The sequence below is a fragment of the Penicillium concentricum genome (genome assembly GCF_028827145.1).
Source record: "Penicillium concentricum strain IBT 3081 chromosome Unknown utg000004l_segment0_segment0, whole genome shotgun sequence".
Classification (NCBI taxonomy): Eukaryota; Fungi; Ascomycota; class Eurotiomycetes; order Eurotiales; family Aspergillaceae; genus Penicillium; species Penicillium concentricum.
The window spans coordinates 2440020-2466732 of NW_026622757.1; the positions used below are offsets into that span (position 1 = coordinate 2440020).

The following is a 26713-nucleotide window of genomic DNA, read 5'->3' on the forward strand; positions in this document are numbered from 1 at the left end:
CAATGATGTTTCTCGCTTGAGTGGATCGAAGACTGGATTGGAGATTGGAGATTGGATTGCTGATCAGCCCTAGTTCAGCCCTAGAGGGGTCTGGATTTCTGACTAAGTTGGGATTCTACTTTCATTATATCCTGCTGAATACCTTTTTCTGTCTATCTTACAAGGTGGATGTGAGATCCTTTTGGTACATAGCATGTGTGTCTCAGCATGAAATGCCACTCATTGATGGCCAAGGACATTGCATGAATTTGGCTACGCCCGTACGTTGTACAACGTTGTAGGTCTTAAAAATTTCTCGGATGTGAGTACATGTGAAGATATCGAATTGGGCTACAAGACCCACCTAGGCATGTAGTAATATTAGTCTACAAATACTACTGGCGTCCGAGATATTTGAGAATTTTCAATTTTCGTTTCACATCTATAAACTATATCCAAAAAGAAATCTGATTTGTGCTTTGTAATTTTGTACTTTGCAATTTGTTCAGCATAAAAACTCCCCCTGTAACCCAAAGGTATATCCAACTAAACACCTAGAATCAAAGCCCAAGCAACTCTAACCGAGAGTGAGAGTGTAGGCGGCATTGATACCGCAAGCCAAGGTATTGACATCATCAGGAAGCTGGTAGGACTCTACACAGTTGGCATCACCAGGAGCGCAAGTAGAGGTGGGGCAGGACTCGTCGTCGATGGTGACAGCGAATCCGGCGTTGACGAACTCGGAGGTCTTGGACAGGTTGATGGAGGACATATCCCAGAAGAGGACGTCACCGGACTGGGTGTACTCGAACTGCAGGACGTCGTCGCAGGCTTCGGTGGTGGACATCTTGATGGAGATACCGCCGCCGTTGGAGTTGGTGAGCCAGGTGTCGTGGAAGGTCTCGCCGGATGCAAGGGTCTGCATTTCACCGGGGTTCTCGGTCACGACCCACAGGTAGACGGTTTGCGGGAGGTTGTTGACGATGGAGACGCCGCTGCCGGTGGCGGGAGCGCTGCTGCTGGTGCTGGAGGGAGCGACGGTGCTTGACGGGGCGACGGTGGTAGTTGGCACAACGGTGGGCACAACGGCAGGGACGACCAGAGTTGGGATGCTGGTGGTGGTAGGGACAGCGGGGGTCCAAGTTGAGGTGGAAAGAATGGCGTTCTCCTGGACGGGGAGGTTGGTGGGCGTATTGATCAAAGTGGCAGTCTGGTAGACGGTTTCGTAGACAGTCTCCCAGACGGTCTCGACATCGCGAACCGCGACGGGGAGGGCGGAGGCAGTTGCTGCCAGAAGGGCCGAGAGGCCGATAACGTTGAAGCGCATATTGGCTTAATGAATTTGATATTGGAGAGAAAGTGTTGAGGATGTCTTGGAAAGAGGTTTGAAAGAGGGACTTTAGTCTGATCTACAGACTGTTAAAGATAGTGTAATGAGGCTCAACCCCAAGGTAAGAATCTAAATGAGTGTGATTCGAAAGAACGTGTTAGAGAGAAGGAAAGAGGAGAAGGAGGGCATAGCGCCATTTTATTCTTTGGGGTGGAGTAAATGGACTATAGGGCATTGGGCGTGTCAGATTTTGGTGTGGCAGGCGTTTGATAGGCCGTCAAGCCCATTGAGCCATAAATTTGGGTTAACCATGTGTATCCATGTGCTCGGTGCCTGACTAGACCGTATCATTCCTAATGATCCTATTGGTGACCATTGTTAGTGTCAGGTACAGAGATCTGGTCGGACCAACCCGAATGAATTCGCCAATAATGTTACCATGGGTGGCGTAGTTCCTGAACCGCGAATTTAAGTTTTCCTTATTGTTCGATTCTTCGCTGTTCGTTGTGACTTGTTCGGCCACCACTAGCTTGTATTGTGGATATAGGCGCTAGGTCTAGATCAAATCATAGCCCACAGAGAGTTCGGACAAAAAGTTTTCAACTGCGCCTGTATTCTTCTCATTTGGTATTTTAATTTTCTAAGCTTATAGAATTACGCCACCTGTCTGACATCCGCCCCTGAATATCATTTCTTGTGCCTATCTACCATGCATAATATAATATCAATATAAGTACTCCGTAAATCCCCTGGAGTTCTCCAGAGATCGACTTAATCAAAGCTTATCTCTTAGGCCGAAACGGGTTGGGAAGGTCGTTAGATTATCACTTTAGCCCTAGTGTCTACTTTGTACAGTGCCCAGTCTAGCCCATGGATACGAGATTAGGTCACGTCCCGTAGTTTTATTCTGATGCTCTACGTGGTACATGGTCAGGCACACGGGAAGTTCGGAACTTCCCACCTCTTGACGCCACTTCGGTGTATTTAGGCATCGGATTCCTAGAAAACTCTGCCGGAATTTATCATGCCAAGCCCTGGACAGGTGGCAACCCGTACACCGTCCACCCAACACACCATATTTTCATGAATCAATAAATCGGTACCGTACAAATGCATCCTATAATCCCCTCAATACACCCAAGGACGGCTGTGGCGATTTACCCGCCAAGCCATGACCCGCTCATCCATAAGAAAATTTGTATGTTGTATGTTGTACATGTAAAGGTAACACTGTTCAGGGACTGGCCCCGAAGGCGATATCATTGGGGAAGACGGAGGATTTTCGGGCAGCCTTGGTATTGGAAACACGGCCGTCGGTTAAAAGTCCGTGTTTCTCAGACCCTGTACTGCTGCCAGCCGACGGGCCACCCCGGCTATAGGTTTCCAGCGCATTGAACACATAGCCGAACACTTGGCGGTCAACATCGGAGGCCCACAAAAAGTCTAGATGCTCGTAGGTTGGAATCGCCTGGGCCACAGTGTCGTGCGGCAACCCCTTCAGCATCACTCCGATATCAACGAGACTGTCGCTGTCGCCGTACAGGAGGACAATGGGAGTCTTGATGTTGCGAGTAGGGTATTTGACCGGTTTGTAAAAGCGCTCGCTGGCAGTCATGCTGAAGGGCGCGTAGATTTCATCATCGTAGAACTGGAAACTCTTATTCCGAATGATTTGGAACCAATGCACGACAGACTTGGTGCTGGTGAAGGAATAAAGATGCAAATAAGCAGCAAGCTTTTGTGTTTGACTGATGTTGCGACACTTCCAGTTGAAGAGGGCTCTGAGTGCTGTGTCGATGATGCGCACAAAGATTGGCGGGTAGAGTATCGTCTGCCACATGGTCGTCGACGACAGGATGCTGCGTCGACCAAACAATAGGAACAAAAAGTCCGGAGAGGCTTTCATCAGTGAATCAACAATGCGATTGCGGAGGCCCGAAGGAGCCATGGCGGGTGCAAGTGCCACAAACACATCAATCTTCTGGTTGAGCAATGGATGAATAGCGAGTGTAGCGAATGCCTGCGCTGTTCCCTGGGAGAATCCAATGTAAGACAACGATGGCTGATCTGTTACCTCGAGGATGTACTCGATGCTGTTGGGGATATCAGAGAAGGCGAACTGATCAATAGAGAAGTCCCAAAATTCATTCGAACCAGGCGAGAATCGGATCGACTTCTTAGAGTATTTGTTTCCACGGTTGTTCCCCAGCCATACATCGTATCCCTTTTCTACCAGCTGGAAGGGCAGGCACCGCTGCTCGTCTGTCAAGGCTACCCACACCTCACTTGACATGAGTAGGCCGTGGTGGAGGTAGACAACCTTTTTCCGAATCCCACTGGGACCATGATTGACACGCATGTTTTCTTCTCCTTTTCGATATGCCAGCCGATGAAGTCCAAGAAGGTATCCATCGTTTGTTTGTACGATGTGTTCCTCGGCTTGATACCCAAAGAGAGCACATATCTCGGTGAAATCAGATGCGTCTGCAACAGAGCTGGCAAATATTTCCTCTTTTGTACGCTTGGGACGGGATTCATTAGGGATCAAAAGGTTGAAAAGTGCTTTGGATTGGCCATAGCAAAATTTAATGATAGGGTTTGCTGGTTAGGGGTTAGTGTTGATATCATCCATTGTTTGGTGATTTTCACTGACGAAGGCACCATGTAATTAAGTGAATGATTGTCTCAAGCAGGACAAGAATCAAAGACCCGAAGAGAGCCAGGTACTCATACCTAGATGCGTGAAGATCAGTTGCTGTATCCTTTGTTAAAGCTTGAGGTTCCTTACCAGAACAGTCTTCCGATTAACGGAACTCGTGCCATAATGAAAGACAATTGCCATGCATATGCGCAGGTACAGTTGAAGATTTTATGCAAGAGACCGTGATGCAGCAAACAATTTAAAGCGCAAAACAAGTGATGAAAGTCCCTCGACGTCATTATCGACATGTGATAGCGGTGCTTATCTCATCCGGGGATTCCCCACATCCACCAATCAGCGTCGAGATAACTGATAGCCTGAATTTGCCGTGTCCCACCCGTGGACGGCCGCGTTCTTTCGATCTTTTACTGTTTGTGGTTGCGCATTCGTCCACAAGGTCGTGTCAACATGCCCAGTTCATGCAATGATATCCGTACGTTACACCCCCGAGTCGCACAACCGTTTAAGGGAGCGTCACGTTTCTAGCCCAGCTGGACCCTATACTGCAACCCTCCATTGCCTAAAACGCAAACTGATCACAAATTGTTTATCTAGGGGAGGCTCTGGCCCAATGCCTCCAGGAGTCGGACTGCATCATGGTCCAGCGTCACACGCCCCGTGAATGCCTCAGCTCTCCTCTCGCCGAGGAGTTACCCATGAAATGTCAGCAGTTGCGGAAAGGATTCAGCGAGTGCAAGTGAGTCGGGAACCGAGCCTTGAGTCTAGGCCGACCATTATGGATAAAAGGAACACCCTCGCTAATCATTGGAATCTCCCTCGGCACAGGCGTGGTCTGATCGATATGCGCAAGCGCTTCCGTGGCAATCAGCCCATCTCGGTAAACAGGGATGTGGAGGGCGGGAAACCCAGCAACTCGTCTGGGGGACAGCTATATGCTGGACAACCTGCATACCAGTCGGTCAAGGAAATCAGCGGGAATGAAGTGGAAATGGATCCAGAGAAGACAAGGGGCCTGTAAAAAGGGTTTTTGGATTCGCTGATTACATGCTGGCATGGCCCGGAGTTCGGTTACGCTTAAAACATACATTTCTGATACTCATTTCTTTCGAGATCGACTGAGTTTCTTCATACCCAAATCCGATAATATATATTACATCTTCACTATCTCTCCCAGAACACCCACCGGACGACCGGGCATACTCCAGAACGGCGAATGCGAGCGATAGGCGGTGGTTATTGTCAGGCCCGTCCATCCTCGAGGCAAAGAAGTCCCGAGTAGCTGGCGGCAGGGCCCGATCTTTCTCGCAGATGATGTAGGAGCAGGATATCGCGCCACGGCTCATATGTGTTTTCACCGGAGAATACCGCACGCGAGGTGTGCCATTGTCGTGTGATTCCATTTTTCTTGCTCCTCGATGGTCAAATCTTGCCAGCCAACGTCGCCGGTGCCTTCGGCGTGAACGTAGTCGCCCTTTTTCTTGATCAGCTTGATCTTGTACAATGATACTGATGATACGATGCTGGATGGACCAACCTCGACCTTCATCTAGGGTAAATAGGCTCCGCCCAATATTCCCAGCAAGCTCTGTGCTTTGTCTAGCATCAGGGCAACTAGATAGACAGCCTTCACCGTGCCTCCCGGTTTCCCGCTCTGTGCAAACATGCTTCACCAAGCCCTCGCCAGCTGTGGAAGCTACGATACCCCCATAAATTCACCGGTTGCTTTGGCTTCTTTTGATTCACGTACTATCAGAATCCTGTCCTCCCCCCATGAGAAGACAAGTACTATTACTATAGTATCGTTTCGACCACCTACCGCTTCAGTCTCATTTCCATCTTTACTAGGGTTGATATAGCCTGGACTCTACATATAGAGCTGGACAACTGTAGGCTCCGGATTACAGATAAAACCCCAGAGATATTTGTATGTTCGCCCGGTAGAGAATTAACAGCCAATAACAATCTGGATCATACTACGTTCCTCAATTTCAGTTTCAGTTTGTCGAACCCGGGGCAAGTCACCCAAGTGTATTAGCGGGCTAAGCCACTATCTAGATTCTCCTGGGTATAATGGAATAATGTAATCAAATGAAAGATGGATGGTAGTTTACCCCCGTAAATACATAGGCCAGACAAGTAAAATCCGATATCCATATGAAGAGGACGGTTCTCTGCAGTTAGGATAGGCCTTCTATACTCCTACCATCGAAAGATTTGTTGTGAGGATGTTGACATCCACATCGATATTGTATAACAAGCGAACACATGGAGGACGGAAGGGAATAGGAGGATATCATATCATTGAGAATTGGTCATCTTTGGGACCTAATGTGTTCATTGGGAGATCAAGATCATGCAAGAAAATTGAAAATCATAGACAGACAGTACAATGCAGAGTTAAATATAGATCTACTGAGTCTTCTTAAGCTTGTCGGCCACAGGGGCAGAGTAGAGCCAGACAATGACGAATGCCAAAAATCCTCCAATCACCGACCAAAGACCGGCAATCCATACCCATCCGCCAGTGATAGCCCAGCTGCGCGGGTACTCGTCATGTGCGAAGTGGCGGTTGGTCACCTCAAGCTTCTCCTCGATGGCGGTGAAGAAGGGACGCTTGTAGTTGACACGGAAGGAGAAGATACCGTGCTGATCGGGGGTCACGAACTGAGTGCTGAACACAGTGCTGGTATCGGTGCGGCTGGTGGGCTGGAGGGTCAGGCGGTGGAAGGGCGAGAGCATAGTGAACTCGAGCTGGAGCGCGTCGCCGGCGGGAACCTCGAAGGGAACCCACTTGTCATAGACGTACTCAGAAACCTCAATACTGTAGATCTGCAGGCAAATAATGGTTAGTTTGGAAGAAAAAGTCAATATGTTGTTTCACGTACAGTCTCGTTCTTGATCCGGTAGATCGAGGGGTTCAACTCTGCGCCCTCAGTAGTAAGGCGATGCTCGACCTTGTCAACCTTCAGGACACCAGTCTCCTTGAAAGCCCAAGCAGTCAACTGCTTAGCGAACTCGCGGTTCACGGTAGAAGTCTTCTTGCCGTTGGGCGTCTTGACGGAGGCCGAGAACCACTTGTCCTCCAACGACTCCACTGATCCAAGAACAGTGAAGCGGGCAGAGTTGCGTGCCTGCATAGCAGAAACGATGTTCAGCTGCGAACCAGTAGCCAGGATATCCTCCGGTGCGGGCGTGCCCTCCTTGGGGTTGTAGCTGTAGGCAGTGGCGGGGGCCTTGAGAATCGGAGAGAGCAGGTTGCTGTCACCACCGAGAGTCTGGGGAGCAACTCGGGGGAGGGCGAGAACACCTTCACCATCAAAGAACGCCTTGACATCAGAACGGAGGGGTCCAGGGCGCTGGAGGACAAGGACGTCATGTTTCTCAGCGGCCGAGAGGGTGTCGTAGTTGAAGTGGTCGACAATAACTTGCGAGCGATCGGTGGAGAGGTGAATATCGAGTTCAAGAAGAAGGGAGCTGATGGCGCTGGATGTGGCACTCTTGCCAGAAAGAGCGAGGAGGATGTTGCCATCCTTGTTCATAAAGTCGAGGATGTGTTTGGGGGTCAAGGAGGGACCGAGGCCTGTATTCTTGGGTCAATTGACTAGACATTGAACCAATTGAATCGGGTATGCCCACCTTTGGACTTGGGAGGGAGGATCAGGAGGTGATCGTAAGCTCTTTCGCCATGCTTAAACAGATCAAGCTGATCACTCTTGGAAGATTCGATTGAGACATCGTATCCTCGTGCTAGAATCCAACAGTTAGCAAGTAATATCTGGATTGAGGCAAAGTAAAATACCCTCTAGGTCTGCCCACAACGTGGAGTACAGGTCCTTCTTTTCTGTGTCTTCCAGAATGGCCAACAAGCGACTGCCGGAGCTACTCAGCGCATTTACCACAGCCAAGAAGCAACAAATAAGCAACGCAAGACACCACCTCATTTTGAACAAATTCCGCACAGCGGAGTAGAAGTATCAAAAAGAAGTGAGTAAAGGAAGGTGGTTGAAGATCCAAGTATAGATAGCCATGAAAGGGCGACGTGTTTAATGGGCAAGTGCCAAGACCTGAGAACGCTGGGTCCGCATCTCCGAACTTCGACTTCACTTCGTCCCTACGGCTTCAATTTTGCTTCTCTTATCCCTGCCACCCAACAACCACTAAGTGGACCAGTGTATCTGTTCATTCCAGCGCGTTTGAACAGTGTTATTCTATTACTCAGGCATTGTCTTCCCATTCACATCGCCAAAAACCCCGACCGGTCAACGACCTCTTCCGACAGTCATGTCTACCCCTCAGTTCTGGTCGACTCCCCTCCGCTACATCCGCTGGGCTGCGCACGAGAAGCCAGCTATTCTTGCTGCTATCTGCATCGGCGCCATGGGTCCCGTTGCGCTCGCCACTATTCCCCCCATCCGCCGCGCTCTCGGTGACGTCGACCCCGAGCCCATTCCTCTGACATATCCCAGTATGAACCCCATTCAATTCCTACAAATCGATGCACGAGCATTAAGCCTACATTTGAGTAATTTGAACCTGACCAATATCTTTAATTCGTACAGTTCCGCAGGGTCCGCGGGTGATCCCCAAGGGCTACGATGACGAATAAACGAGTTCGCAACTACGAAAATGTCAAGTTATCGGCAGTAGAGAGAATTTCGTGCATTGTCCGAGCTTGGGAGGAATAAATTCAGCGGATGGCAGGAGATGAGTTGGCTGTGCCACTGGACTGATGAACAAGTCCCATCGCATCAGTGTGGGCAACCAAAAAGCCTTGTTTCGGGGCAACCTCTCCTGTCCATCAAAATGCTTTGATACCAATATTTGTTGCGCATACGTCGAATGTCGAGCCCGGCGCTACAGTGTATGTACTATGTTTTGTGCAATCATATAATCGACATCGGTCGCTTTTCTATGTTTCAAGTATCTTGGCCATGTTAGGAATAATTGCATACTTACACGCGAACGGCCGGATATAAACTTCGCACAATGGAGAAAGGCTGCTCCCTATATTTAGTACCTGCAGCACCTGATCAATTGCAGAATTTGCATTATACTCTGAAGCTGCAGGTCGGACAAAAACATCCGTAATCTAAGATGTGATATGATATATTGGTTCCAAGGTAAGAAATTTTGCAGAGAAAGAGATTCATTAAAATCATGGAGTCAATCCACGATCTTGCACATCAAAACGTCAACGTCAATCACAGACGGACCAACGCCGCAAATGCTCATATCTACATGTAGGTCACCAGCCTGAGTTTATCGAAGCACCACGCTCTCGCAAACCAAAGGAAAAAAAAAGTAGAACACGATGACCACCGTCCTTTCAAAGGAAAGAAGAAACAAAAGAAAAAGTTGCTAAGAACAGACAAATCCTGTACACCGTTAAACCAACGAAAGAGATCGCATTATTGGGTGAGTATTCCCGGAATCCGTGAGACCAGAGAGAGAAACAGACAAAACGCTCAAGTCCAGGCCACCTTTTCGTAAACTCGATCAAGACACATCACTCCTACTCCTGGCTGGCCAGTTGCACAGAAGCATGGGAGAGAAAAAGAAGGTCCACGGGAAGTCCAAGCTCCTGCCACAGAGCAATTGGGTTCAATTCCAGTGGAAGTCCATGGGTAAAAAAAAGAAGTGCGATTCATGTCCAATGGGAAGTGGAAAGTCTTCCTGACTAGGCCATTTGAAGTGGGATGTGAAACATTAAACATCTCTGGCTTCGTCTGGAGTTCCTGGACTGGAGAGAAAGAGAGAGAAGAAAGGCGTAAAGATTTTCCAGGAGATTTTCACAGACATCAACATTATTCCTAGGAGCATTTTGGAGATATTCCAGGAAGAAAGCATCAAATGGGACCACAAGTTGGATGGAGATAGAGAAAAGATCATGGAGGAAAACCCTTGGGGGCGGTCATTCTTGTCTACCGCCGACGATGGGGGTTGTCTCTGGTTGCTTGTGGCCTGCGCTCGTACTCTGGAGTGTATCTGGGCTCCATTCCTATCCGGGGATCCGGGGCAGTAGTGGTAGGATAGGACATCCCGGAAGTTACGGTAGAGTACTCCTGTTCGGCATCATATCCAGGTCCTGGGTATCGGGGAGCATTGCTTCGGCCATTGTCGTAACCATAGGTGGGGGCATATGTGTACGATTGGGGGTGCATGTCCGCAGCCGTCACGACGGGCTGATTGGAACCAGAATAGGAAACCTGGGGTGGAGGGTACGGAGCTGTACCTGATGCATATGGCGAGTGAGTGGCGGATGTGTATGATGAAGGGTTGGTGTAGGGGGCATTCTGGGATCCACTGTAGGCGCCCTGGGAGTAGGGATCCATGTATGACTGAGCGGGTGCTGCAGTAAAGGGCGTAGGAGATGGACCCTGTGACTGACGGCTCTCATGAACGGGCGCAGGGGCATAGTTCGCTGGAGCACTGTTAGGTGGATGGGAAACATTCGTGTCTTGAATGTAATTCCCACGCGGGTAGCCTAGGTCAGCCCGGCGGGAGACGTCCGCCTCCCAACGAGCGGAGTCAGCCTTCAGATCAGTAATCATTTCCTGTATCCGATATGTGGTTAGAATCCCATCTTGACTTATCCCGCTTGTTGTCGCATTTCCATATTCACTTACAGATGTGAGATTCCGATAGGCACGGATGAAGAATCCTGGGCGACCCTGTTCATGGTTAGTCAAAATGGCCTTTGTGAGTCATCAGGTCAAGAGCGGAAGACGAACATTGTGGTTGCCAGGTCTCACGAGGGCATCGTTTCCAAGGTAGCGGCAAATATCTGCTTGAATAACCTCTCGGCTGATTCCGTCGCCGGGGATGAAATATTCATTCTGACGCTCCGGGCGTCCCTCATAGCGGCCTGTCATAATGTATTCCGAGGGAGGAAAATATCCGGTTTAAAAATTTAAAGTCCTCGGGATCCAAAGGGCCAGAGAAGAGGAAGTCCGTGTGGTAGATGGTTTGAGAGTCCTGGGAACGTTGATGGTGATGAGTCCGTTTTTATTGTAGGATGTACAGATTCTATCAGGCGACGAGAAGGTTCCAAAAGTCGACAATCACGACTGAATGATTTGTTTCCTCGATTCCAGGACAAGTAGAACACGAGATACGATCCTTAGGAAGTGGCCAGAAAAGGGTCCTGGTCGCAAATAGTAAAAGTCCTTGGAAAAAGTCCGGTTAATCCTGGGTAGAAATCCTTGCTGGTTGTCCACTGGGGCAATTATCCTGGGAAATTGAGAAGGCCTCAAAAAATGGTTGAATAGAGAGGTTGAAAGGTGTCAAGAGGGGAGTTGTCAGGATTAGGAGAAAGAGAAACACGGGGGTCCTGTGGGATATCTGTAATCTGTTCGGGATGAACTAGATATTTTTCAGGGAAAAGAGTAGAAGAACTGGCAAGAGAAGCCAGAGGAATGGAGAGAAGGAAAAGAAAGAGAAGAAGGAAGAGGGGGGGAGGAGGTAAAGTGGACTTCAAAGGGCCAGGGCGGTTGGGCCGTCTTGGGCTGGTGCCACGACTCCCCACTGAGATCAAGGCAAAAAGCATGCACGGTCAAATGTGGATTAGACTGATGTGCAACCCTATGCCTGTAGCCGCTTGAGAAAAATTTTCATGTATCATTTAGGATTACGGAGGTACAGAGTACTCATGAGTCAATATAACTATGGACATACTCCCCTTTTGGTCAACCTTCCAGGTGGAAAAATGTAAGACAAAAGTAAACCAAGGTAGACAAATGTACACGGAGTATATATTTAGAGATGTACTTTGTACCCTCAAACTAGACCCCAAATAGCTTGCTCTTTGTTTCCCACTAGATTTTAGTTGGGACGAGAGAAAATAAGGGCCGATCCCCCATATTCAACCAGCTTGGATTGCTCCTTAGTCTGTGCCCCTGGACCGGATTAATATCGAAACTCTACAAGACTCCACCAGTGGATCTTCAGCAGCGGTCAAGCAGAGCTGTTGATAGGAAATGAGATCATCAAAAAGCTGTCAGATGTCCATATGTATGGTGTGAGAGGGCAGTGTTGAGGCGACAAATCATAGGACTCATTGTGATTGATCCCTCACACACCATCTGTAAAAGGGAGCATGACAGCCAAGGGCCAATCTGTTGACAGCAAAGACCGGTGGCAACCTGTGAACTTGCCACTTGAAAGTTGCGATGTCCACACGAGATGACCGTTGGGCAGGAATGCGTGGTTTTGGGCACCTGCGCGAAGCCTCCGAGCTCTTGTCCACTCACAGCCCGCCAATGTCAGCTGGATCGCACAGATCGGAGATCACCCTGTCTCGTTTCTTTTTTCTCTCTCATGTTCAAGACTTGCAGTGGGCGAGTTACAACATCGAAAAATTCTGCATGAGAACACGACATATGACAATGCAGGGTGGTTGAAGAAAAATAAGCAGGCACTACGTGATGTGTCATTTGGCCATCCCTGGTCTATAACTCTGTGGAATATAGAAAAGTGAACAGTGGCTGTCTCTGGACCCGTTAAATTATTGTAGAAGAACATTGAAAAAAATTCTTGACATGTAAGATGCCATGGAAATTGAAAATTGAAGTGATGAGACAACAAACATGAAGCTTAGGCTGAAGTTCACACGTGCCCGCGCTAGTCCATTTTAGGCAGTTGTTCCAAGGTTGAAAGCATCATATTCAAAGCTCTGACCGACTTCGACGCCCCCATTGATCTGCTCACCGTCATGATGCACGTACGAGGATGTCCGAACCTACCGAGTCATCCGATCCCTTGAAGGTCTCCCGTTTTACCTATCGACAATTACAAGGCTTGCGACAGGGATCCACCGCAACCCCTCTACGCGTGATTGCGCATATCGACCTGGATGCCTTCTATGCGCAATGTGAGATGGTCCGGTTAGGGACGCCGCGGGATATACCATTAGCAGTGCGCCAATGGGATTCTTTGATTGCCATCAACTACGCTGCTCGACCGTTCGGAATCAGTCGATTGATCAATGTTGCGGAGGCCAGGAAACTTTGTCCAGATCTCGTCTTACAGCATGTCGCGACTTTTCGAGAGGGAGAGGGAGGAAGATGGGCATATCGGGATGATTCATTTCGAAACATCAGCACGGACAAGGTGTCGCTAGATCCGTACCGAGCACAATCGCGGAAGATTCTCCAGACGATGAAGGAGGCTCTGGCCACATGGAATGCCAATGACACAGAAGTCGAACCCCACAATCCGAAGCAAGAACTCTCGGCTATTTTGGAGAAAGCCAGTATTGATGAGGTATTCATTGATTTGTCTCCATTGATATATAGGGCGCTTCTTCAGAGATACCCAGAGCTTCGGACGGGAACACAAGACGAGAACCGTGATTCAGAACTACCTATACCGCCGACCACAGCCTTGCAGTGGGACACCGACTGCTTGGTAGACCTGGATCAACACCAAACGGAGGAAGATGACCCAGACTGGGATGACGTTGTCATGCTGATAGGATCCGAGATTGTACGATGGGTCCGAAATGCAGTTTGGGAGAAGCTCAGCTACACTTGTTCGGCTGGGCTTGGCCGCAATAAAATGATCGCAAAACTAGGAAGTGCTTGCAACAAGCCCAACCTACAAACTGTTGTGCGGAATCGAGCGGTACAGAATTTCCTAAATGGTTATAAATTTACTCAGATCAGAATGCTGGGTGGTAAACTCGGCGATCAAATAACTACCGCCTTTGGGACGGAGAAAGTCAGCGAGCTTCTCAACGTATCGCTTGAGCAACTGCGCACCAAGCTGGATGACCACACGGCATCCTGGCTTTACGGAGTCATCCGTGGTGATGACCGCAGCGAGGTCAACCCCCGAACCCAAATTAAATCTATGTTATCCGCGAAGTCTTTCAGACCGAGCATCCAGTCAGTTGATCAGGCCGAGAAGTGGCTTCGTATCTTCGCGGCTGATATATATGGCCGCCTTGTGGAAGACGGCGTGCTTGAAAATAGACGTCGTCCGAAGGTGATTACAATACACCATCGAACTGGAGCCGCGCAATCTCGTTCTCGCCAAATTCCAATCCCCGGATCTAACGCAATCAACGAAAACCTTCTCTACGACCTGGCCAATATTTTGCTTCGTCAAGTTGTGGCCGACGGACAGGCATGGCCCTGTTCCAACCTGTCGTTGAGCGTGTCAAGCTTCGAAGACGGCGTGACCAATAACAAAGCTATTGAGGGCTTCTTGCTTCGCGGCGATCAAGCAAAAGCTCTGAGCCATTCTTCGAGACCCCGAGACGCCGATGATTCCCCCAGTGAACAACCTTCAACTGAGAAAAGACGAAAACTTGACGGAGACGGGGGTAAGATAATAAAATTCTTTGGAAACCCATCACATCTTGAAGATACTGCCGCAGAGGAGCTAAACAGCGCCCAAGAACCCGTTGAAATGGACCCAGAACTGAGCGGAATTCCTCGCTTCGTATGTCCACGATGCTCTAAGTCGATGTTCGAGTATGAAAAGGAAGAACATGATGATTGGCACTTTGCCAAGGACCTCGCAAGCCAGGACAGAGAGGAGGCGAAAGTTTCACACCTACCACCACCCAAAAGTAGTGCACGCGGTACAAATGCTCGTGGGAGAGGTGGTCGAGGTGGAGGGAGTCGGGGTAAACCTGAAAAGGGGCAGATGCGACTTGCTTTCCAGTGAACTATGAACCCTATGACATCCTGTTCCCCCGTGTACTTTTAGAATCTGCTTTCGCTTGCCTTGTTATAGTTACGATATACCCCATGTCTTGAAAAACATCATACTATCGTCTGATTAGGCGAATTAATATCGATTACTTGATGACCTTGTGCTGTTACTCGTTGCCAAAGTATATAACATCCTTGAAGAGTTAGCTTGACATCATTCTGGATCAATGTATCTAATCGTAAAGCTGGTGTGAACTAGCCGGTAGTTAACTCTCCGGGAACTCCGAGCAGAACCCAACAATGCACATTGGGCTTGAACCGATACACAAAGGGATATGCTTTGGGCATAAGAACGATGACGCCAAGCATTATAGACCCCACCCGAATACCCAAGGTTCTCAGCACCCAAACCGACGGTTTTTGAGAAGAGAACCAAGGTTCTAGTGGCAGGATTAGCTAAGATTCTGGGGTAGAACTTCAAGATTTGGACCTGGGGAGTAAACAAATGCAAAGATTTTGAAGGAGAATGGTTCATCTCTGGATACTCTCTGAGAGAACCCAGTGACATCAGCCGCGGGGTCGATCACTTTGCTTTTCGTTCCTCCAAGTCACACTTCCATTTTCATATATTCAAGCTGTAGGGCCTGCCCAGGTGTACTTAGGTACTCTGTCCACTCGATCTACCAATTTATCTTACTGGTCGTACTATCATTAGCTGCCCAACTGGGTGATTTTGACTAGAGCACTGCCCACCTTCCTTTTCGCAAGCCCCACCAAGTCACCAACTACAGAATTTGACTGTGACCTTGAACTGAGCCCTTTAACAGGCTCCTGCACCAAAGCAAATCTAAGAGTCTTCTAAGAGCGGTCGAGATATTTCCGACCGTAGGCACGGCCGATCGATCACCACATCCGATGCGGTGATCACTCGCACATTCCCACAATGTCCCGCCGAGCACCACCCCGCGACTACGACGAGCAAGATGAATTCTATGAGATGGAACGAGAGCGCGAGCGGCACCACAGACCGCGCCGACGAGATCGCGACTATGAGGAAGAGGAATATCGTCGGCGAAGGTCCGAACCTCTAGTTGAGGATATGGAGCGTATGCACATCCGAGAACGTCCCAGGAGAGACTTCATGGAAGAGAGCTTTGCACCGCCGCGAGCACGGGATGATGTGGCTCTTATGCGGGCAAGGGAGGAGGCAGAAATGGTCTCGCCTGAGCGATCTATGCGCCTAGACCGCGATGATGCCTACATGCGGCCGCCTGAGCCCCGGCGCAGACCTCGTCATCGTGAAGTAGATGAGGAGGAGCTTGTTTTTGAGGAGCGAGAGAGACGCCGGGGCAGTCGACGTCTTCCGCGAGAGGTGGAGGAGGACTTGATTTTTGAGGAAACAGAAAGGCGTGGAGATAGGAGGCATCGTCCTGAACGAGAGCGAGAAGTCGAAGACGATTTCATCGACGAAAGGCGAGACAGAAGACATCGCCCAGAGCGAGTACCTGAAGAGGACTTCATGTTTGAGGAACGAATAAGGGAGAGAGGCAGTGGTAGGAGGCGGCGCCCAGAGCCAGAATTCGAGGAGGATGAGGAACTTATCGTCGAACGGGAAAGAGCTCGAGGAAGTAGGCGCCATCCCCGGGAAATTGAAGAGGAAGATTTGATCATCGAAGATAGAGAAATGCACAGAGGGAGTAGGCGTCACCCAGAACGAAGATCTGAGGATGACCTTCTCTTTGAGGAGAGAGAAAAACGCCACCGCAGGCGACGTCCAGAAAGGGAATTCGAAGAGGAACTCTTGGTTGACGAGCGGGGAAAACCTGGAGGAAGAAGACACCGGCCCGAGCCTGGATTCGAGGAAGAGGAGATGTTAATCCGACGAAAAGAACGGGAAGAGCCTCCTTTACGTCGCGGATGGGACAGCGAACTCGACATTCGATCGCGTGAAAGGAGATTGGAGTTCGAGGAAGAAGAAACGTACCATCGACCACGGCCACGGGCACGGCCTCCACCTCCCCACAGGGTCGAGGTGGAAGAGGTCCTCGTTCGCGATGTGCCTCCGGAGCGACGCCGAGGCCCAATTGATTTTTCAGATCGAGAATCTGAAGACGATGTGCTCATCCGACGGAAGGACAAAGGATCACGACCAGTTGAACGTGTTGACGAGGAAATCGTTATACGCGAACGACGTGAAAAACGACGCAGCGTACCTTCGGAGGATCTTGAACGCGAATTAAGGGGACTTCGGCGAGAGGTTAGGGAACAAGTTCCACTGGATGAAGAGCTTAGTATGCGTGCGCAAGTCGACTCCAAGCCACGCCCCCGAGACCTTGAAGAGGTCAAGGAAGAGATCAGTATTCGGAAAACAAATGACAAGTTCCCATCTCGCCAACCTTCGCCTTCTTTGGATTCGATACATGTACCTCCAATCCACCAAGACGTGTTTACCCACCATAGACACATTGACCATGGTAAGCATGATGTTGGTAGCCCCTCAAGACCACTTCCTCTAACCAAACTCAGGCTACAAAGACGCTCATACACCTCGTGTGCGCAGTCCGGGACCGCAGTCTCGGAGAGGTAGTTTTGATGAGATTGATATCCACCATCGGTGAGTTGTAGATCAACCCGCTTCTTCGCCATACGCTAAAATGTCTAGAAAAACGCGAGGAGGGCGAATGTCAGAGGAAGACATACTTCTTAAACATCGTGACTGTGAAGAGTCTCTTGCTCCGGGAGACTCGATATCGCCGACTAGCGGCCCAGCTCTTGATTTCACAGATCCATGGGAGCAGGAAGCCATGTCGGCAGCTCGTCGTCGACGCAAGCCACTCGACGAGAGCGAGTTGGCTTACAGCCTAAAGAACGCCCCTTCCATGCGTGATGTGGAAGAGGATATAATGCTCGAGAGCACTCGGATAGTGGACATGGCCCCCGGAGGCACAGACGACTGGTCTGTGGTGCATGCTCCATCCCAAGAAGAAGCTATTGAGATGACTGGGGCCCTGGACGTTGTTGAGGTCAAACCCCGACATGTGCCCGTGGATGAAGTCGAAGTGGGACGAGTTGCCCAGCATGTCACAGACCCGGAGGAGACACGAAATGATCGCTGGACCGAAATATCTAAGAAACTGATAGTGAGAGAAGCCATTGAACGTATGGGATTCGAGTATGAAGAGACGAGAGCGTCTTACTATATCTTCTCGTACCTCAAGTCGGTATGTATCATCTAAACAGACTGCCTTTTCTTTGATTCTGACTCATTTTGGCCACAGGAGGATATAGATGAGCTTGTTGAATTGTCCGACGAGATTCGAAGTGCTCGTCGTAGGCGCATTCGTGATATTCAGCGGGAGCGAACCTCTGTGCCTGATATCACGCCCCATATTAGGCCTCGTGTGGGAATGCCTCCGCGGGCACGTGTAATAGAGAAGCGCATGCGAGATATTCGAGATCGAGAATGGAGGGAAGCTCGGAGGTAATACTACCTGTGATTCTTATGATTTATGATGATCTGATGGTTTTTGCGGGAAAGTGCCATCGACGGGTTGTATGTATCGTGATATCCTTGAAGTCCACAGGTTCCTTCCCCAAATGTGAATTAGAACGCGGTGTTTCCACGGCATTTTAAATACGTGAAGACCAAAACAAACGCTCTTCTCTCGTTATCACGTCGAAGTTCACGTGCGCAGATCGGATACCAGCAATCTTCACCGTCTTATTGATACAGACTCCACGTGATCAAGATGTCAAACGAATCTACGCCTACTCTCCCGTCAAGTTCCTCGGAACTAAACCGCTCATCCACTGTCGTTCGTGTAAATGACGAGAATTTCAATATTCCGTCTAACCCGCGGAAGATTATGATTCGCCGTCTCAGGAAAGCGCTTCTAGAGCAAGAAGTCCCTGCCCCATTCTGGGCGGTTGTTCAGCTGTGCGACCTCGAGAGGCTTGAATACATTGTACAAATCGCCTACTTTTCCCTGAATATGATGGATATCATGGCTGATCTCGCTTGTGCTCTTCCATTCAAATGGACGGTGAAACCATCTCCCTCCCAACTAGATTCAGCATTGCCGCCTTTCACTTTCGGCCCGCCGACACGTATTCCCCCAGTTGCAATCTACGCCGCCAGAGAGCGAGACGGACACAGGTGTGTCATCACGGGCACCCGTAAGGTTTACCAAACTGCTCAAATCTTCCCGGCTGGCCTAGCGAGTTCCCGCTTGCAGGATGACCCGACTTCGCCTACCATTTGGAGATTCGTGGATATGTTCTGGGGACAGTCCACCGCTGAAAGATGGAAACGAGCTGTTTTTAATAACCCAATGTCACCCAAGAGCCCCGTCAATGATTGCTCTAATCTGATCTGCCTTCGCAGAGATATTCGGTCTGCATGGACATCTGGTTTGTTCGCCCTTCGCCCCGTTCGGATTTCTGAGGATATGACCGAACTGGAACTTGAGTTTTACTGGCAGCCAAAGCAGGACCATGGACTATACGACGCGGTTGATTTGGCCAAGGTGCCTGTCTCTAGCAAGAGAGTTAATAGCGTGGATAAACTCGTCGTGGCTGTAGGAGTGCGAGGTGAACCATCTTATCGCATCATTGAATCCGGCTATCGCTTTAGTATGACCACGGACGACCCCTACCGGAGACCGCTTCCGAGTTTCGACTTGTTGGACATGCAATGGCATTTCAATCGACTGGTCTCCCTGGCCGCTGCGGTCACTCTCTTTGATGAAGATGAAGAAGACTACGATGACAGCTCATCCATGGCTACCCAATCCCAGTTTGTTACCCAACCCCGACCCCAGCCAAAACAGCCTTCCGAGGTGGAAAATGAGGACGACGTTCTGGCTTGGGTTAATTCTTCTTTTTCATCCGATTCCCCTCCCGATTCCGAGTTCATAGAGGATATTAGCGCATCGATGATTGGCCCTCTGCCAGGGTCCGACATTGACCGTTCGCGCAATGTTAGCCACACTTCGACGACTTCGACGACTTCAGCAGGTTCAGCAGGCTCAGCAGGTTCAGCAGGTTCAGCAGGTTCAGCAGGTTCAGCAGGTTCAGCAGGTTCAGCAGGTTCAGCAGGTTCAGCAGGTTCAGCAGGTTCAGCAGGTTCAGCAGGTTCAGCAGGTTCAGCAGGTTCAGTGGGTACAGAAAGTTCATCCAGTTTGATTGATGTGATCTCCGGAACTGGCCATCTATCCATTGACTTCTGAGATGACAGTTAGATGACTACAAGTCCAACACATTTCATGTACAGTACAGTACAGACCGGTTGATTTCCGGTTCTTATTCGTATGTCGCAGATGTATTGTGTAACACCCGTTGAATATGAATATGTTGATTAATGTCGAATATGCCTAGACTTTGTACACTACACCTTGGACAAAATGTGAACCTTCAACTCTAACATCTGGTTTGCGGATGCCTCATGCAGGCTGCAACGAGTGATCGCCACTGTACGGAGTAGGCTTGTTTCAGAGCCAGGACGCCACCTGCAAGCCACCAGGCACAATTACAATAATTGAATAATCTTCCCCCTTAGGCTCGCCGAATCTTGAATCGATACCGAAGGACGAGATCAGAGCCCTCGAGTAACCCTAGAGCCAGGGGAGATTACGTGGGTTCCCTGGTGGGTTTGTCTCAGCCACCTAAGCATATTAACGGCCACAGCATCATCACTCCAGGACTTGTCTTGGCATTTTCCAAGATTTAGTACATTTGTAATCTTAATATTGCCATTATTAAGGGATTGAGTGTTCCAAGGTTATTATTAAGTGTTCAGGTACCGTTTCAAAGGTCCAATTAGATTATATTTGTGTAACAGTCTCAAATCCTTGATCCTGTTAGAACGTACATGTAAATTGTATGAAATTTCCAGATCAGGCGTATCGATTTTACGATTTTACCTGTCCAAGTGGAGATTCTCCACTTAAGAGATTGGGATTTATGATTTCACATTAGAGTCTACTAAGTACTAAGTAGAGAACCTTTCCAAAAGGGGTAATTCTACAATGTTCCTAAGAGTCCGGTTTAAGATTCCGATGTTTAAATATATTCTATATTGTAGATAGAAAAGAGTACAATATACGGGGTAGTCGGTACTTAATATTAAATCCCGTTGTTTCATCACGGGAGACTCGCTTGGATCCGGCAAATCACAGCGATCTCTCGAGTCGATCGTTGTCTGGGCATGGGGTGCGAGAGCGACCATTCGGTGTACTCCGTACAATATCCAATTGGATAGAATTCCATGTGTTACACAGCCTAGGCAGTCTAAGGTAATTTTCAAGTTGACAGGTTATTTTATAACGATCTGATCTTGGAAGATGAATAACAATTTAGTCCGGTCTCATGTTACGCCGAACACTGCCACACTGCCACGAACTTGGATTTGGTCTCGAACATTCATAGTATAAAGCGTTCTTTATATAATTTCCAAACCAATAATAACTGTACCAGAAAGTTAGAACATTCTTTTTTCTCTCCACTCAATTACGTCTGCAATTACGCTAGGCATAACCCTAGTCACAATGCACTGGCGATCTCCTTTGTTTCGGATAAAGAATAAAGAAGGTACACAAATAGCATAGGCTATCCATGCTTATTAGGGGTAAAGAGTGTGAGATCGAAAAAAAGAGGTATGAAGGGTGGAATGTTTCCTTGGTACAGCAAAACCTGGTCTGCCAGTCGGGCGATGCAGTGGAGAAAAAATAGCTTTAGGAAAAAAGTCAATAAAATACCGTGTTAGGCCTGTTATACCTGTTATACTGTTGTACCTGTACGTTTATAACAAAGATAATAAGATGGCTTTTTATACTCCGTAGGCTCTCTTTACCTATAGATAGCAATATAGTCTATACATGAGATAGAAAGCTATATAAAAAGAACTGTAAATAAACTAACAGTTTTACATCTTTGGAGATCTTTAAATTAGAATAATTGGTAAAATAAGGAAAATCAGTCTCCACCGGGTATGTCGGGAAGCTCGACATACTCCGATGAGGATAGTGATAGCATAGGCCCGTGACTGTGGAGTTCCCCCTTCTCCTCTTCTCTCTCTCTTTCTCTCTCTACGTTCGACTTCACGTTATTTCTCCCGTCTCTTTCTTTCCTTTCTTGTTATTTTTGTTGCCTAGCCCTGGGAGACATCCATTGAAAGACAATGTGTCTTTGACACGGGACAACATACGACCTTTTTGAGTGTTTAGTGGGGGGTCAACAAATAACAATTGGGGCCTGCTCGATCGACTTGCCAGATATCAAATTCCTCCAAACACTACCGGACTCTGGGTGATCGACAACTCGCATCCGTCAACCCACACACAGCCAATTTCGATCTTCACTCTGCGCCTGTGAACTTTTTACCGATACCCTCACGACGGGATCCTCGAGGAAAATCACGAAACCCACAAATATCAACGGGCGATCGGGTTTGATAAGAAATCATCGATCGCGCACACCCACCATGAAGGTCCCGGTGGTGGTGTCAGTTTTTGCGCTCGTCGCTCCATTCGCGTCGGCTGCATCCAGCCTCGCATTCTGTGCCTCAGATAACACGGGTGCTTCCTTTAAAGCTGGTAAGTGATGACAAAAATTTAGAGATTGAGCCATGTCACTGACTCTTTACAGTGAGCGATATATTCCAATCAAATGGAGCATGTATAACTACCTGCGCCAATTACGCCCTAGGTATCCTACAAGGAAAGAAATGCTGGTGCTCCAATGTTGCTCCCTCTAAGGGGTCGCGATCCGAAACCTCTGACTGTAGTACTTCCTGCCCGGGTTATCCCTCAGACAGCTGTGGAAGTTCATCCAAAGGAGTGTTTGCCTACGTGGAAATCCCCAACAACGATGTGACTAGCACAGCTGGTGGTTCATCAACATCAAAAACCACTTCGTCGTCGTCCTCGGAGACAACTTCAACTTCAAGCTCAACCTCGGTAAGCCCCCCTGTCTACTTTGTTTCTGGACCGCGGTCTTCTTGGTTTTCTATTCTTTCTTTCTTGGACCGATACATTTCCCGCTAGCCTATGTAGCATGACTGGGTGTTCTACTCTTTCTTGGCTTGTGGCTCTAATATAGGGGATAGGAAAGTACTAGCGTTCAGCCTGAAACTGTCACTGTGACTGCCTCGGATTCTTCCACCTCGGCTTCACAAACTGTATTTTCAGCACGACCGGTTTGATTAAATGACATGTTTAGCTAACGTTTGATCCTAGTCAACTTCATCGGATGAGAAAACAACCAGTACCTCGGCTACTGTCTCAGTGCAGACCAACTCTGGCGGCCAAGTCAAGACAATCACCGTTGCTGGTTCAAGCTCGACTGCTGGCTCTAGCGCTGATTCCGCATCGGCCAACGCCAGCGCTGCTGGCAGCTCGGGATTGAGCGGAGGTTCCATCGCAGGCATTGTGATTGGTGTTATTGGAGGACTTGCCCTGATCGGTGCTCTCATCTTCATGATCTTCTTCTACCGCAAACGCGCTCGTGCCGTCAGCCCGATCCCAAGCCAGGAGATGGCCGACGACAGAACCAGCCGAGGATCGAGCTTCATGGGAGGCCTCTTCCCACGGGGCAATGGAGAAGGCGGTGCCGGTGGACCTGTTCCCGCACGTTCGGGCACAACATTCACCGATCGGCGAATGAAGACCAACACGACTCTCTACCCGCACGGTGCGCGGGACAGTAGTGTTTCGCTGCAAGACAACGAAGACTACTCACGTCCTGTTCTTCGGGTAAGTTGAACATTGAATTGTGGATACTGGCGAAACAATCTTGCTAATTGATTTCTAGCTTACCAACCCCGACTAACTTTGGAATGACAATTGTCCTCGCCCACCTTTTCTTTCTCTTCTGTCGTTTGGCGCCTTTCGACCTCCATTAATCTTGCGTCATTCGAAAACAGCCTCATTATGATACCCACTTGTCGCTCGATTTCCTTCTCCGTCCACTCTATTTTCATGCGTGCAGCTGTGCAGAATACGCAGAACAGCTGCACATAAAGCCGGGCGGTCTCTCCTCCACCGCCAAGGAATATTTCTGAGGGTGCATGCATTGGCATCGGCCCGTCAGAACACATTAGAAGGATACAGAAAATAAGAGCCCAAGCCCTGAATTGAAAAACTATGGTTAATCCCCCGGCCACTTTGAGACGCCTTCACGAGCAACACATACATTATCCTGCATACATACCCGCCACATCGACGATGCCAGCCCATGCCGACATGATCTGAAAGTATACATACATAGCCGTCAGTCGGTGCGTCTGACATCGTCAGCCTCTGGACCTTTCTCTTTCTCTTGCTCTTGCTTCAATATGCTTATTAGCTTTGCTTGTTTTATCTTCATTTGTCATGTACTACTCAGCCTGTTCTGGTGCCCCCCGCCTTAATTGTTCGTGCATTTGCTATGGCTTCGATCTGAGGGGATACGTCCCCGGCGCTGTGCTTAGACTGACTGATTCAATGAGACTATTCTTCGCTTGGGACGAAAATTTACTGGCTACTTGGTACTGTTGTATGAATTCGTATGTGTGTAGATTGATCTGATGTTTTGTCTTGGAATTTTGTGCGCCTGTGACTACATGCAGTTAGACTCGCTACATTTCGGCATGGCTATTTGACTTCTTCTCACGCTTATATTGGCTATTCGCATTTGGTGAGACTTGTTTCTTCATTGAATCATTATCTACTGTTCCGAAGTCACGTTCCATCTGAGTCTTGTTGGGAATGCAATCGGTATACATTTTTCTTTAGTCAAGATAAAGATATGAATACCTACAGACATCAAGCTCGGCAGTCTACAATTTTCCCAGGCTTATGTCCATTAGTCTTGGAAGGGGAATTATAGAACGGTTGCATTTTCCTTATTACCTTGCTAATGATAGATCTCTTTCTCCTCACACTTTTGATCTCAGAGAAGACCAATTCATTGAATTGCGAAATCAAGTAGCAAAAACCCACAAAATCAACACAACAGTTAGAAACATCCGGAGCCAAGACAGAGCAGTACCAGTGCGGAAAAACAAAAAGCTAGAATCGAAGCAGACGCGAAATGACCAGCATAAGTCGGTCCATCTGCTTATCATCAATATTTTCCCTTGCCAGCTGATAAAAAAGGTGCAAAGTCTCTGTGAGCTTCCTTGACCTCTCCTCAACTCCAGGAGGTACTTTGTATATCGTTCCGGCTCGATCAAGCTCAGCATTATTCTCCATGTCTAGCCGATCCGTTATGTGATGTTGAATGACCGCCTCCAACGTCTCCAAGAAAAGGGCTCTCCTTTCAGGATCACTCTCTTCCCTAACCGTGCGCAGAAGACGTAGTATAGCCTTCTCTAGCTGACATGACTCATAGGAACCAGTCCACCCTCCTTCTTCTGCTTTCTCTGTAGACTCAAGATATTTTATGGCCTGAACAACCGCCCACATTGTACGATAAGGACCCGGTCCGAGCCTATCTGATATGCGCTCAATGAGCTCATCACCTGTATCTGGAAGGGCTTCTCCTGCAGCAGAAATACCACACGTGAGCTGAATGAGCTTGTCTTTCATCTTACCATTAGCGCTGTGAAGCATGACATTCATCCCATACAAAGGTCGTTGTGTCCACAAAGAAATCTCGCATTCATCTCGAGGAAAAACTTTCAGCGCCTCGGTGAGTTTCTGCTTCTTAGAGGGCATAGCCTGCTTGTCTGGAAAAATATTTCGAGCCTTTTCGACAAGCTCGCAGATTCGAACAGAATTCAAATCAGCCCCTGCCAATGGAAGAATGTGCAACGCGATTTGATTGATGAGGTCGAACCTGACCCCAAAAGAATCACCGAAAAAACATTCATCCCAGAAGAAACATTCACCCCAGTGCAGGAGATCTGACATAGCTTCCATGATCTTGCGTGCCATGTCGGCATGGGTATCACTTTCTGCCCTAGGTAGTGTTTGAGGGTCGCTAAATTCGTTGTCTATAATACCATCTAGGTAATCCAAGACTGCACGGGACCTGCTACCAGTGCCAAGAGCTCCAGCGTATGCCGAAGGCGAATACAGCTTCCCCGGGTTATGTCTCAAGAAGGGACGGGTCGGTCCTCTTTCGTAGGCTAATTTCACGATACCCAATCTTCTTGTCCTGACCGCGCCAACAAGCGGTGTAACCTCGTCCCTCTCATCTTGCTCTTTGCTCACGCCGCGGTCCATGAGGGTTTGGATAATATCATATTTCTCAGTGGAGGTTGCTGCCAGAAGCTCACGCCCTCCTATATATGCTTGCAGGGGACTGTTGGCATATTTCCCAAGAATCAAGCGTGCAATTCTAAAATGTTCTTGTTTGAGGGCAGTCCACAGAGCAATATCCATCCTTCTATCGAGAGGGTTGATATCGGCACCAGCATCGATGAATCTCATGACGAGATTCGGGCTTCGTTGCTTTAGCGCCATATGCAGTGGCATACGGTAGAAGCTTGAGATACTCGTCATAGTCTCCGGCGTAAGGTGGGGTGCCACCAGATCGAAAATCTCCTGCGAATTTTGCAGGGCGATTGCATGCGCCACGGTGTTCCCGAGCAAAGACGTTTTATTTAAATCAATGCCTGCATCTATAAAAGCCTGCATGGTCTCTAAGGTGCAATAACCAAGAGCAAACGCGAAGCCCTCGAGCTTGGTATCATTGACACCGCTGGCGAATGCAAGAATCAGCGCCGTATTGCTGGATCTGATAGATTCCAACCAGGGTTGGAGGTCGCTGCTGAGTTCCCCTTTGGAGGGATCGGTACTGTGTTTCAGAAGCAGAGTTACTATCTCAAGCCGCAATATACAGCATGTATCGAGCAGCAATGATATATGAGTTAGGATCGACGGCTGCACATAAGTGATCCTTTACGGCCTCAAGATCCCCACGCACAATGGCGCGAGCAAAGATCTCGCTTTCTTGAGGGCCATCTGGGTGATCCTAGGGATGTATATCGGGGGGAAACATTGGCGTGTCCCTTCAGCTTCCTTTGGTGGCACTTATTTTGGAAGGACCCATCCTCTGGCTAGTGTTCCGCGCCGGTCAAACATATGAAATACAATCACGCAT

General features: G+C 48.7%; 11 protein-coding genes across 11 annotated transcripts; 5 read left to right on the top strand and 6 right to left on the bottom strand.

Annotated features, from left to right (window-relative positions):
• Nucleotides 1–556: 556 nt before the first annotated feature.
• Nucleotides 557–1306, bottom strand: N7517_009882 (uncharacterized protein; the record flags this gene model as incomplete). The annotated part of the gene is made up of 1 exon (XM_056727605.1): nucleotides 557–1306. One exon carries the CDS (start codon nucleotides 1304–1306, stop codon nucleotides 557–559), a length of 750 nt encoding a protein of 249 aa, XP_056576177.1.
• A 1237-nt stretch (nucleotides 1307–2543) lies between these two features.
• Nucleotides 2544–4132, bottom strand: N7517_009883 (sterol esterase; the record flags this gene model as incomplete). Its single annotated transcript, XM_056727606.1, has 3 exons — nucleotides 2544–3910; nucleotides 3963–4042; nucleotides 4098–4132. The coding sequence occupies 3 exons, from the start codon at nucleotides 4130–4132 to the stop codon at nucleotides 2544–2546; spliced, it is 1482 nt and encodes a 493-aa protein (XP_056576178.1).
• Nucleotides 4133–4418: 286 nt separating this feature from the next.
• N7517_009884 (PET191 family protein) lies at nucleotides 4419–4989 on the top strand (the record flags this gene model as incomplete). Its single annotated transcript, XM_056727607.1, has 3 exons — nucleotides 4419–4443; nucleotides 4566–4707; nucleotides 4797–4989. The coding sequence occupies 3 exons, from the start codon at nucleotides 4419–4421 to the stop codon at nucleotides 4987–4989; spliced, it is 360 nt and encodes a 119-aa protein (XP_056576179.1).
• A 333-nt stretch (nucleotides 4990–5322) lies between these two features.
• N7517_009885 (uncharacterized protein) lies at nucleotides 5323–5517 on the bottom strand (the record flags this gene model as incomplete). Its single annotated transcript, XM_056727608.1, has 1 exon — nucleotides 5323–5517. One exon carries the CDS (start codon nucleotides 5515–5517, stop codon nucleotides 5323–5325), a length of 195 nt encoding a protein of 64 aa, XP_056576180.1.
• An 863-nt stretch (nucleotides 5518–6380) lies between these two features.
• Nucleotides 6381–7912, bottom strand: N7517_009886 (dolichyl-diphosphooligosaccharide-protein glycotransferase; the record flags this gene model as incomplete). The annotated part of the gene is made up of 4 exons (XM_056727609.1): nucleotides 6381–6800; nucleotides 6857–7551; nucleotides 7608–7718; nucleotides 7771–7912. 4 exons carry the CDS (start codon nucleotides 7910–7912, stop codon nucleotides 6381–6383), a joined length of 1368 nt encoding a protein of 455 aa, XP_056576181.1.
• Nucleotides 7913–8252: 340 nt separating this feature from the next.
• Nucleotides 8253–8577, top strand: N7517_009887 (NADH:ubiquinone oxidoreductase subunit NDUFA3; the record flags this gene model as incomplete). Its single annotated transcript, XM_056727610.1, has 2 exons — nucleotides 8253–8436; nucleotides 8531–8577. The coding sequence occupies 2 exons, from the start codon at nucleotides 8253–8255 to the stop codon at nucleotides 8575–8577; spliced, it is 231 nt and encodes a 76-aa protein (XP_056576182.1).
• A 1315-nt stretch (nucleotides 8578–9892) lies between these two features.
• On the bottom strand, nucleotides 9893–10843 carry N7517_009888 (putative transcription factor RfeG; the record flags this gene model as incomplete). Its single annotated transcript, XM_056727611.1, has 3 exons — nucleotides 9893–10525; nucleotides 10598–10642; nucleotides 10703–10843. 3 exons carry the CDS (start codon nucleotides 10841–10843, stop codon nucleotides 9893–9895), a joined length of 819 nt encoding a protein of 272 aa, XP_056576183.1.
• A 1855-nt stretch (nucleotides 10844–12698) lies between these two features.
• N7517_009889 (DNA-directed DNA polymerase eta) lies at nucleotides 12699–14642 on the top strand (the record flags this gene model as incomplete). The annotated part of the gene is made up of 1 exon (XM_056727612.1): nucleotides 12699–14642. The coding sequence occupies one exon, from the start codon at nucleotides 12699–12701 to the stop codon at nucleotides 14640–14642; it is 1944 nt and encodes a 647-aa protein (XP_056576184.1).
• A 930-nt stretch (nucleotides 14643–15572) lies between these two features.
• N7517_009890 (uncharacterized protein) lies at nucleotides 15573–19813 on the top strand (the record flags this gene model as incomplete). Its single annotated transcript, XM_056727613.1, has 7 exons — nucleotides 15573–17103; nucleotides 17156–17243; nucleotides 17292–17850; nucleotides 17908–18110; nucleotides 18168–18182; nucleotides 18363–19608; nucleotides 19646–19813. The coding sequence occupies 7 exons, from the start codon at nucleotides 15573–15575 to the stop codon at nucleotides 19811–19813; spliced, it is 3810 nt and encodes a 1269-aa protein (XP_056576185.1).
• Nucleotides 19814–22109: 2296 nt separating this feature from the next.
• Nucleotides 22110–23455, top strand: N7517_009891 (WSC domain-containing protein; the record flags this gene model as incomplete). Its single annotated transcript, XM_056727614.1, has 4 exons — nucleotides 22110–22221; nucleotides 22274–22584; nucleotides 22864–23379; nucleotides 23438–23455. The coding sequence occupies 4 exons, from the start codon at nucleotides 22110–22112 to the stop codon at nucleotides 23453–23455; spliced, it is 957 nt and encodes a 318-aa protein (XP_056576186.1).
• A 1220-nt stretch (nucleotides 23456–24675) lies between these two features.
• Nucleotides 24676–26713, bottom strand: N7517_009892 (F-box domain and ankyrin repeat protein; the record flags this gene model as incomplete). The annotated part of the gene is made up of 3 exons (XM_056727615.1): nucleotides 24676–26407; nucleotides 26451–26584; nucleotides 26693–26713. The coding sequence occupies 3 exons, from the start codon at nucleotides 26711–26713 to the stop codon at nucleotides 24676–24678; spliced, it is 1887 nt and encodes a 628-aa protein (XP_056576187.1).